Source organism: Pecten maximus, chromosome 10, assembly GCF_902652985.1.
Source record: "Pecten maximus chromosome 10, xPecMax1.1, whole genome shotgun sequence".
In the NCBI taxonomy this organism is placed as follows: Eukaryota; Metazoa; Mollusca; class Bivalvia; order Pectinida; family Pectinidae; genus Pecten; species Pecten maximus.
This window is the reverse complement of record NC_047024.1, coordinates 18,304,967-18,316,054: the sequence shown is the minus strand read 5'-3', so window position 1 is coordinate 18,316,054 and position 11,088 is coordinate 18,304,967. Positions and strand designations below refer to the sequence as shown.

Sequence of the window (11,088 nt, the reverse complement as noted above, 5' to 3'; positions counted from 1 at the left end):
AAATTAGATGAATTTGCTTTTATTGCATTTCACATAATGAAAAATACATGGGAGATGAAAAAGTGAGACCTATTCATAGAATTTCAGTTTTGCAACAGTGGTATATAAATTCAGAAAAAAGTCACATGGTATGGTTGATAAAAGAGGTGATAGAGGATTACTGAAAATACCAAAATAGCTGTTCTTGAGTTTAGCTGGTTGTGAATTCTACAATGTTTGGATCATGATGTGCTGATATACCGGTAGGTTGGATTCTTATATATATATATTCATGTTAGGGCTCATATCCATACCCCCATATATATAAAGTGTTTTTATTGTTACTGTGCTTACTACAAATAGATGAGGATCAACATGTGACACACCCCAGCTTTTCAAGCATTATATGTTGTGTCAGACTTTTTTTATGTGAAATAGACTGATGCATGTATACATGTATACAGGTGTAGAGATATGTGTAGTTGTACATGTTTCAGTAAGTATTCTATGCCAGTAAAGGCTGTGAACATTGTTGAATGCAAATAATTTGAATAAATCAAAGATAGGCAGATACTTGTGTTGGCAGATATAATGCTGGTTAGCTAGTAATTATCATTGTATGCTTTATTATGATTAATCCTCTAAGGATGCACACAAGACAGAAAAAATAAGTAATTACAAGTTTTCAAAGTTATTATTAGTGAGGAGTGGGACACTGAAGCAGGGTTATAACGTGTATTTCTCTGTTTGAGAGTAACCCGAGTTTCATCTGACCTAAACACCAAACATAAGACACTTAGATAGAGAGATGTCCTTTCTGAGACATAATGATCTTACCATCAAAATGTCTAATGTCTGGCAGTAGGGCAAGAAGAAACTCATTGGTGTGCTTATTTGGATTTTCAGAACAATGTTATGAGTATTTGAAATGCAGATTTGGTTGGTGGAATGGGCATGTTTGTTTAACTTTCTAAAAGTTCATTTCAAGGCTTTTTAAAATATTCCACATTAATGATATCTCAAGTTTTTTTTTTGTTTTTTTTTTGTTTTTGTATTTTTTAAACAGGACCATGTGAAACAAGCAATCAACAACATTTGAATAAAGTTTATTTTGTGTTTCAGGTATTCCCCTTACTTGTAAGGTCTGGAGCTGTCTCAATTTTACTAGCTAGCTTGGTGTACAAAATTTAATGTGAACATTGGCTTATGGATGATTCTGCCTAATATATGACATCAAAGGTAAGCTAATAGATTTATCTAATTACAAATTCACTACAATTGAAATGTTTATTATCTTATAGCTTCTGAGGATATTTGGTTTTGTTTAAATTAATCATTATTTTCTGCTTTTCTATATGTATGTGAGCTCATTTCCTATACTTCATTATTGACTGTTTCATTTGAAATTTTGAAGTGAGCATTATATATTACCATATTCTTTAGAATAAATCTGTAATGCCTTGCAAATAAGATATTTTATTAGTGTATACACATGTATCTGGATGCTTATGATATTGATTTTCTCCCATTTCAAATTTCAGGTACATCAGCTTTAGGACTTTATTCATGTGGTGTGACCAATACTAGAGGATAAATACCATCCCCTGCCACCAGAGAGAGCAGATTTAGGCATAGTTTCCCTTAGCTACCATCTCCAACTGTTCTGTGTCATTGATTAAAATTACATAACTTAATATTTGTGTTGGTGTAGTTTTTCAGCTGCTTCCAAGTTGAATCATGTAATTTTGATCTTAAGTAAATTATTATTTTCAAAAACATGGTACATCAATATATCATTTATACCAAATATGGCTTGCCTGGCCATGTATTAAATATAGTTCAGAATTCTTTATAATCCATAATAAACATGTAACCAACAAAGTTCAAGTGTTTATATCAATCAACTTGTTTGTCTGCCAAACTGGATTATTCAAACTGAAATTTTCATCAATAACTATGTTCCTTTTCTTCACTTGTCTATATTTCTTCATGTCTATTGTCTATGAATTAAGTCTAGGATTTCTCAACCAGGAAGACATACACACACAGAATGATGAGCAAAGATGGTTATAACCATTTGATTTGCATGCCTTCAATAATTTTTATTTTTATCTGTAAATCTGTTTTTAGTATACTAGTAGTACCAGATGCTAGTTATTATGACCTTTTTGTTTATCATCCTATATCTGTGAACAAGTGGCTAATTATGATAAGTATTGAGAAACTATAACAAATACAACAAGTGAAGAAGACCTGAAACATCAAAATGGTCACCTGCTAAATTGGTAGCCATGGCAACCAAAAATGGATACAGAATGTACATAGATTCTACATGTTGAAGAGAGGAATTGCAATTTTACATTTTCTGCAATGTACAAAATGTACATAATGGTAAAATGCACATTGATAAAATATCATGATTAGAAGGCACATGTTAGTTGTTGACTAAAACCATAAAATAGGAAAGGAATAAATATAACTGAATATAGCTTTCGAAAGATTGATTATTAATGTTAAAACCATGAAAACAACAACCTACTTATGAATATGATTTATAATTAACATTTATAATCGTACAACAATCTAAGCTGCAAACTGTTTTACATTTTACATTTTTATTCAGATGGGAGTACATGCGCATGTTTTTCCAAGTAAAATATCGCATTTTTACGTATTTTCACTTCTGGTTGCCATGGTAACGTTATAAATAAAAAAAATAGAAGTTTTGCCATAAAACCTGGATAGGTCCTCTTTACAAGATTCACTATATAGATAGACTGCTGACTAAACCATTATACCTGTAATACAAAATCAAATTTCTTACAATGAAGTCTAGGCAGATAAAACGGAAATAAAAACTTTTTAACAATAATCACTGCTTTTAATTTCAGTCAGTAACTATGACAACAACTGCAAATAAAAAGAAAATACTACTTTTATTTGTGTTCATCCTCCTTCCTGAAGAGTCTGATATATCATTAATTTTATAAACTAGCACTAAATTCACTCTCAGTGGCTTAAAATGTATAAACATATGAAATAAGTAACTTTTTTCATAAAATCATAAATTTTGGTTACCATGGTAACGTCAATAATGCAAAAACACCAATTTTGTTACTAAATTTGAAAAGGTTATATTCGCAAGTTTCTAAATATATATGGGTTGTTTACCAAAAATGTTGACGCAAAAGGGTGGAAAATCATGATGAACCAAAAAATCCTGGGAGTTAAGGGGTTAAAGAAGTCAGAGTATACGTAGGACACTAAAATTGTGAATGGTAACTATCTCATGAGATTAGTCATTAGTGATACAAAAAACAACTACATGATTTACATGTCTTTGAAGGTTTTTTAATGAATCTATCCAGCAGCTTTGCTGCATGTTCTTGTTTTTTTTTTTTTGTAATTTATTCACTTCAATGGTCAGATAACAAAACAGTTGTTTCGTGCCTCATCAGTCACTGCAGTCAAAACAGTTTTCACTCGGTGTTGGTACTGACCATATGAACTGTTTCCCTCTGCCTTTGGCCTCTGGGAAACAGTTCACCTGGTCAGAACCAACACCTCGTGAAAACAGTTTTGACTGTTGACTGACGAGGCATGAAACAGCTGTAAACTATTGCTCAGACACCCATGATACCCTAAAATCTCGATAATAAGCCGCGGATTATTGTGTTATCTGGTAAAGAATCCCAGGCTTATTTTCGAAGTCATTTATCCTGTAAGGCGAGTAAGGCTTATTGACGAGTCCGTCTTTTTTTCGGAATCTTTCAAAGGTGAAACAATGTAAATGAAATCGCCAGCAATATTCTTAATTATTCAAAATAATTTATAACATTTTCCCCCTTTCGTCACCCAGAGCTGGACTAGATCTACCGGTCGAAAAATAACTCTATTTGTTGCTTACGCAAAACACATCACGTGATCACCATGTGGTGTTCTTATAATTTATCTATAAACACTGCCAAGCATATCGAAATGTTAGTGTAATTATACCAAAAATGACCTGTCGTCGTGACCTCTATAATTACCATATCAATTATATCAGGTGATGTAGGGTGGTCACGTGTATAACGTAAGGATAACATGTAGATACCATTACGTACTCGGTATTTTACTCGCCGACCGCTGATTTCAATGGCGGCGGCGATCATCAAAGACGACTACCGGTATGTTATACCGGAGTGATTAAATGCCGTGGCTTCTAATTACACCATTTCTCTCTCATATCTCGCCATGTTGGATAGAGTTTGCTTATGTAAGATAGCTACATTATTGTATGTAAGATAAATCTATCTTACATAGCATTCCACGTGTGCGGAGTAATCTGCGTTCAAGGGGGACAACTCTTATAACGTCGTCTGCTTGTGTTTACATCCGACAGTCTTTATCGTCGGTGTCGGTTTTGAAACGTTGAACTTAACTAAAAAAATACATACATTCTTAGATAAATATATATCATATCAGCAATAAACCAATAGGGCTACACGGTTAAACGATTAGACATTTCATTTGAGCGAAAATATAACTCCGTTACTCCTGCCTACAGGCCTACTGTAACAGTTACTGTAGTACAGACTGGCCTACCCTACAAGTTTGTCATTTGCTATTAAAAACATGCAAACACGAACAATTACCTGGCAATGATAGAAAGTTGAATAAAAGCCATAAATGAAAAAAGTTTATAAAAAGAAAAAGTTAAACATCACGACCGATCAAATAGTTCCGTTTGCGTCAGCACAGAGGCCTGGTTTTTTACTCTACAGTTAAGGCTATTTTGTTTAAACTTTTAGTTATATTATTTATTGATTTATCTATTTATTTATTTATTCATTTACTTTTTCGATCTGTACATCAATTAAGATGTTTTCTAATTAATCATAATCGGCCCTCGGCGAATTAATTATCGTCCGAGGGGATCGTTTTTACAACATAATGATACTTATTGTTGTTTATACCCACTATATATTTGTGTAACTGTTCCATGTTCTATGTCTATATGTGAACGTATGTAATTTACCTGTGTCTTGATAAAGGGGCAGATTGCCTCAACAATTCGACAATTTACTTGTCTGTACTGTCGTTATTACTACTTGACAATTATCTATTTCTAGTAATACGCATCCAACATTTGTTTGTTAGGACCCAGTACCTACACTGTATATTGGATTATACCGTCGTTATTTATATATATTTTGTTATATATATACGACTTTGCCACTTGGGTTTTCTGTCCGCTCAGGCTTTTTCAGACGGACTAAAAAATCCTGAGAGGGCAGAAAGGCCTAGCGCAAATTCTTGCTTTTTTGTTATTTCTTGTACATTAACCTTCACATAGGACAGATTTCGTATTCTTATATAAGCTGCGGGTATTTCTGGCTATGCGATTGGGTGCCGTATATTGCGAGTTCGAGGCCCGGTCACGGCACGAGTCATCAAGTTGTCTTCCTTCGCCATTTGGGTTACTATGTTGTATGCCGTGAAAGTAAGCGAAAGCGCCTGTGATTTTCTGGCTTGTGTTTTTATCTAATTTTAGATATATCCATCACAAGGACACTATTTACTTTTAATTATATATTTATACATATATAGATAACTTAAATCAACTCTGACCCAGATATACATTGTGCATAATATTGACTTTGAACTCTTCTATAGATAGATTGATTATGATACCTGGCACGGAAGAGAAGCGATAAGCCGTTACCTCGAAATGCTCCTCTCTAGCCTCCGAGATAAGAAAACGAAAGTGAAACCTACAGAGATTTTCTGCATATATAGGTAACTGCAGTAAGCATGGCGGATGTATGTGTGATTTGGTTAGGTTTTATTTGTTAAAAGTCCTTTCAACATTACAAGAAACCTAACAATGACAACATTTAGACAAAAGAAAGATTTGCATGGGAAACCTATCACGAATTACCCAGGCTATCGCTCAAAAGATAAAATGTTAATTTAGAACAGTCATAAGATAACTAAACAATTTATATTGTTATTTATCAGTAATGACGTTATTCAAATTGGCAAATCAAATACGTGTGTTTACTGGAACGATAAAAATAGATATGTAGATATTATATATTTGTATTTTGCTCATCCCAATCAGTAAAATATGCATCTTCTGCCGAGTAGTATACGATATACGCAGGAAACCATCAGTAATGTTTTTAACAGGAGATCTAAGCATCATGGTAAGCCAATCGGAGAAACCTTGGACGATTTATTGCAAGGGCAGTGCGAAATCGAAGATATACCGACCATCAAGGTCTTCAAAGAAAGAGGAGTCTGGTACACAAAAAACAACAGGAGGTTATGGTTGTTCAAGACGCGGGAAAAACTAGGAGAGTGTACAAAAATCCCTGTTGATGAAGAAGATGCGAGTGCTGTTAAAAGAAAAGAAGTTGTGAAAACGAGGTTGTCTGTTAAGGTGCGTGGTGATGAAGGAGGGTCGTTTTGGAAGGAGATGAATACCAACGATACAAATCCAAAGATTCCGCGCACCCCGCCTAAGTCAGGGCGCCCCAACAAATCACAGAAACGAATTCAGGAACAAATACGTATGTTTTGTCTTATTGGACGACCAAACAATATGTTTAATTTGAAATGAAGTTAATTTAATCTAACAACTCTGATATTTTGTATCCTCTGTTACACCGTATCATACATAATTACCTATTCATATCATCTTATGTGTTTGTTTCAGGTGAAGATATGAACACCGAGTAAAACGTCAACTTACGTCCATAGCACCGACTACCAAGCCCTGTCGAATTACCAGGAAAGAAATATAGAAAAATGATTTTGTTACAATATTTGGATATCAAGTTTCCTCCGCCGCGCGTGTGTGTTATCGACGAAACCTGAACAACAGTACCCGACAACTGGGATTGTGGCAGAAGTAGTGTGTACTGTTTGATTTCAATGTTTCTCACTTAAAATTAGTGATGGTTAATATCAAGTAATACAGTTGTTTTTACAGTGAAATTTTATTTGATGTAATTGTGACATACAAAACAAAGAATAAAATAATACAGGAAACTATATATACATATATTGATAAATAAAATCTCATAAATGTCAAATATGTTCCTCATGTTTTATTTGATGACGTATACACCCTGGTGTGATTTAACGTATCAAATGTGAAGACTATAGATCCTACTTACGGTAGCAATCAGCAGCTGTATCTTCTCTGATCCACATGTACCTGAGATTGACTATGTACTCTCCTATCATTAGATTTACATGATACCAGACACGAAAGGGAAATTAACCGCTCTGACTTTTGACCTTTAAAGTTAGGTAGATCATACAAAACGAAAGTGAAATCACTAGATAATTTTAGAAGTACATACCAGACACGAAAGGGAAATGAATCCCTCTGAACTTTGACCTTTAAAGTTAGGTAGATCATACAAAACGAAAATGAAATCACTAGATAAGTTTAGAAGTACATACCAGACACGAAAGGGAAATGAATCCCTCTGAACTTTGACCTTTAAAGTTAGGTAGATCGTACAAAACGAAAGTGAAATCACTAGATAATTTTAGAAGTACATACCAGACACGAAAGGGAAATTAATCCCTCTGAACTTTGACCTTAGAACTTAGGTAGATCATACAAAACGAAAGTGAATCCACAAGAGTTTTAGATTTACATGATACCAGACAGTGCAGGGGAACGAATCCCTCTGCCCTTTGATCTTTGAAGTTATGTGATCATACAGAACGAAAGTGAAACCACTAAAAAGTTTAGAGTCTAAAGACAATTTCAGAAAGCATGGCAGCTGTTCGTATATAGGGCAGAGACACGAACTCATTTATATGTTAACAAAATATGATGTCGATGGCACAGGGGCTGGACATGCGCATCGATCTCCTCGCACACGATGTCGGTAGCACCGTGTCGGAAGCCTGATACAAAATATGATGTCGAGAACACGGGGGCTGGACTCTTGATTCGATCCTCTCCCAAATGTATATATACTTGTTTAATTAAGTCTGATAGTATTACATTGTATGTCGGGGACACAGGACCGGGAAACACACATCGATTCTCTCCCGAATAGAGTACTTGTAAACACGTTTGAAAGAATCATTGTGGTAGTCCAGCCCCTGTGCCGTGACATTATATCAGACTTAACGAGAATATATAGGTTAAAGATGATCGATAGCTGTGTCCAGTCCTTGTTCCCCGACGTCATATTTCGTATCAGACTTCATCACGTAAATACATATATGCGTGAACAGGGATATATACCTGTTTTCAGCCCCTGTGTCATTGACATTATAATGTATTGGACATTATCAAACTTGTACATTGTAAATACATGTGTGACAAGGGATCTATGCGTACGCCCAACCCCTGTGCCATCGACATCATATTGTGCACCAGACTTCATTAAACAAGTATATATGTGGAAGAGGAAGAGACTAAGTGTCCAGCCACTGTGTCACTGACATTATAATTTGGATCAGATTCATATAACAAGTATATATACATGTGGAAGAGGGTCGAAGCTTGTGTCCAGCCCCTGTGCCATTGACATTATCATTTCAATCAGGCCTCATATGTTGGTTCTGGCTAAGGGAAATTCCATTTAATCTTTGTGTGTTACGTCATCATTTTCAGGGGACATCTAGACAAACGTCGACTTAATGTGTATGCTGACAGTAATGTAGTTAATCTCGTAAATATATTTACTTTGCTATCTAAATCAAACCCATAATAACTATTGTTACATGCCGTAAACATGGATGTTGTAACTGAAGTGACATATAAAAATAAAGATTTAGAATCCTGCCCGCGCTGGGGATCGAACTAGCGACCTCTCAGTGTCTAGGAGTCATTAGGCTAAAACGAAACTCCGGCTAACCCCAGCTAGTAAGGTGGCCTTTTACTCTCTACTCAATGAAAAGGAAATTGATTATGTCTTTGATTAAATAACACAACGATTTATTCCATTAAAAAGAAAGCCAATAAAAGGTAACAAAGAGGGCATCAAAAATATACACGCATCCGTAGGCTAGCATAGAGGCTCTTCTCGACTCTGCACGGAGACACTCGTATGACGTCATGAGAGTGATGACGAAAGGTCATTTGTGACGTCACGTTCCTGTTGCTAAGCTGCTTAGCAATATAGGCAAAGGCGGAGATGATTAGTCTCTCCCCAAGTATCTACTTTTTCATCTTAATTTCTGGATTATCACAATGGATATCAAGATTTTCTTGATTTTTGTGGTAATTCTGAACGCCATGCAACAAGGCCCTGTTGCTTATCGGGACCTTACGTGGTAAGTTTGGACATTTTCTGTGATTTTTGTTTCCTCATTGATTATACATGTACATCACGGTGCCTAGATGCATTTATGGCACCCTTAGTTGTGTCAAAACATTTCACCTTTGTCACTTTATTTGTGTAGCGTGGAGCCCGAGCCAGGATATACCAAAAGATTGTTGCATTATATCACAGCAAGAGAAGTTGAGAAAGCATGCCCAACGCAAACCGACCTGATACGGGTAAGTATTGCATTCAGTTAAGATAAAGATTGATGTTAAAGCGCATTTTAACTTGAATAAAATATATGGCTTGAAATTGCGCTTAGAAGTGTTTCGTATGTTATAGACATATTTCCTTATCGAAGTTTTAAGTATTCCCACTACCAGGAACATCGACAAGCTTTGTAGAATCATCGAGTTTGATTATATCTTTATTTGTTTTAGAGAATCGGAAATGAGGTATTCTGTACCCTTCTGTGTGGGATTGTATCGCTGATGTTGGCTTACACGTATGTGTATGCACCGTCGATTGGAAACCGCGCCAAGGGGAGATGGGCAGCCATGGTTTCCATGTTCCAAGCATGGAGAACTCGTAAGTGATATTGATATTCATCACCTCTTCACCCGGTTATTCAAGTTCGTTCATAACTTCCAATAACGGTTAGATCCATTCGCTGTGTAATACTTTACGATAGATTATTTGTTGTCACATTTGTATTTTTTGAAAATGTGTTATAACTCTGCTGCAACAACTCAAATAGCTACCCCTGGCTGACAGACGTAGAGACTCCAGACTCTGTCTGATGCACAAAATTACCAACAACCAAGTAACCATCAGTCAATACAACAGACTTACACCAACAAACAGGCAATCAAGGCATACCCATCACAAATTATTTCAACTACCACACTGCAAAACAATCATTTTTTCCACGCACAATATCCGAGTGGAACGAGGTCCCACCAGATATCATATCCTCCTGTCCAACAGCTGAATCCTTAACACTGCCCTCCTGTCAGTATATATCCCCCAAAATTAAGTAATACCTATATACACATCCTTTTTTGGCTTTCTATGAAACGACTGCATCTCTTCTCTCTCTCTCTCATGACATTATCTTCAACTTGTTGAAGTTGGTCATTACCATAAAGAGAACACACATTATCTGTCTCTACAGACCGTTCCCTCTGCCGTTTCTGCGGAACTTCTCCATGTCAGGCCAAGCGAACATCATGGAAGCGCTTCAGACCCCGTATCAAGAATGTGATCGATTTCGAGGAGCGATCCAATGCTATGAAGTTGTTCAGCCTCGGACTGGAGCTGTCTGTCGACCTGACAAAAGAACTTCCCCGGGATGAGCTGTACTGGGCTAGGAAATACTGCGATCAGTTCGAGGAGGACCACATGGTTCTATTCCCGCTGTGCATCCAGCGTCAAATCAATGACTGGTACCCAGTGCCTTACTAGGTATGTACCCTGTCCACCAACCCTTTGTCCCTCATCCGAATAGGGCCGTGGTGACCGGGTGGTTAAGTTGTCCCGACACTTTATCACTAACGCTCAACCTCTGGGTGGCGAGTTCGAAACCCAAGTGGGGCAGTTGCCAGGTACTGACCGTAGGTCGGTGGTTTTTCTCTGGGTACTCAGGCTTTCCTCCACCTCAAAAACAAGGCACGTCCTTAAATGACCATGGCTGTTAATGGGACGTTAAACAAAAACAAACAAACAAAATCCCTCCTCCGATAGGGAGTCCCCTTACGAACTCCGTCACCCGACTAACTAATCTGTTACTCGAAAAATCATATCGTGCCCATCGCTAGGTAGGTAA

The 11,088-nt window shown here is 36.4% G+C and overlaps 1 protein-coding gene and 1 long non-coding RNA gene across 2 annotated transcripts; both read left to right on the top strand.

The window, feature by feature from the left end:
- Positions 1–249: 249 nt before the first annotated feature.
- On the top strand, positions 250–1,673 carry LOC117336432. The gene is made up of 2 exons (XR_004534620.1): positions 250–1,218; positions 1,521–1,673. It is a non-coding gene; the product is annotated as an uncharacterized LOC117336432 (long non-coding RNA).
- Positions 1,674–9,708: 8,035 nt separating this feature from the next.
- On the top strand, positions 9,709–10,727 carry LOC117336559. Its single transcript, XM_033897169.1, has 2 exons — positions 9,709–9,851; positions 10,438–10,727. Exons 1-2 carry the CDS (start codon positions 9,755–9,757, stop codon positions 10,725–10,727), a joined length of 387 nt encoding a protein of 128 aa, XP_033753060.1. The 5' UTR covers positions 9,709–9,754.
- The last annotated feature ends 361 nt before the right edge of the window (positions 10,728–11,088 follow it).

What these genes read in the sequence shown, in the direction of transcription:
- LOC117336559 (XM_033897169.1), top strand. Translation starts at nt 9,755, where the DNA reads ATGTTGGCTTACACGTATGTGTATGCACCGTCGATTGGAAACCGCGCC. An exon ending in GTTCCAAGCATGGAGAACTC is followed by an intron (nt 9,852 to 10,437) that starts GTAAGTGATATT and finishes CTGTCTCTACAG; the next exon opens with ACCGTTCCCTCTGCCGTTTC.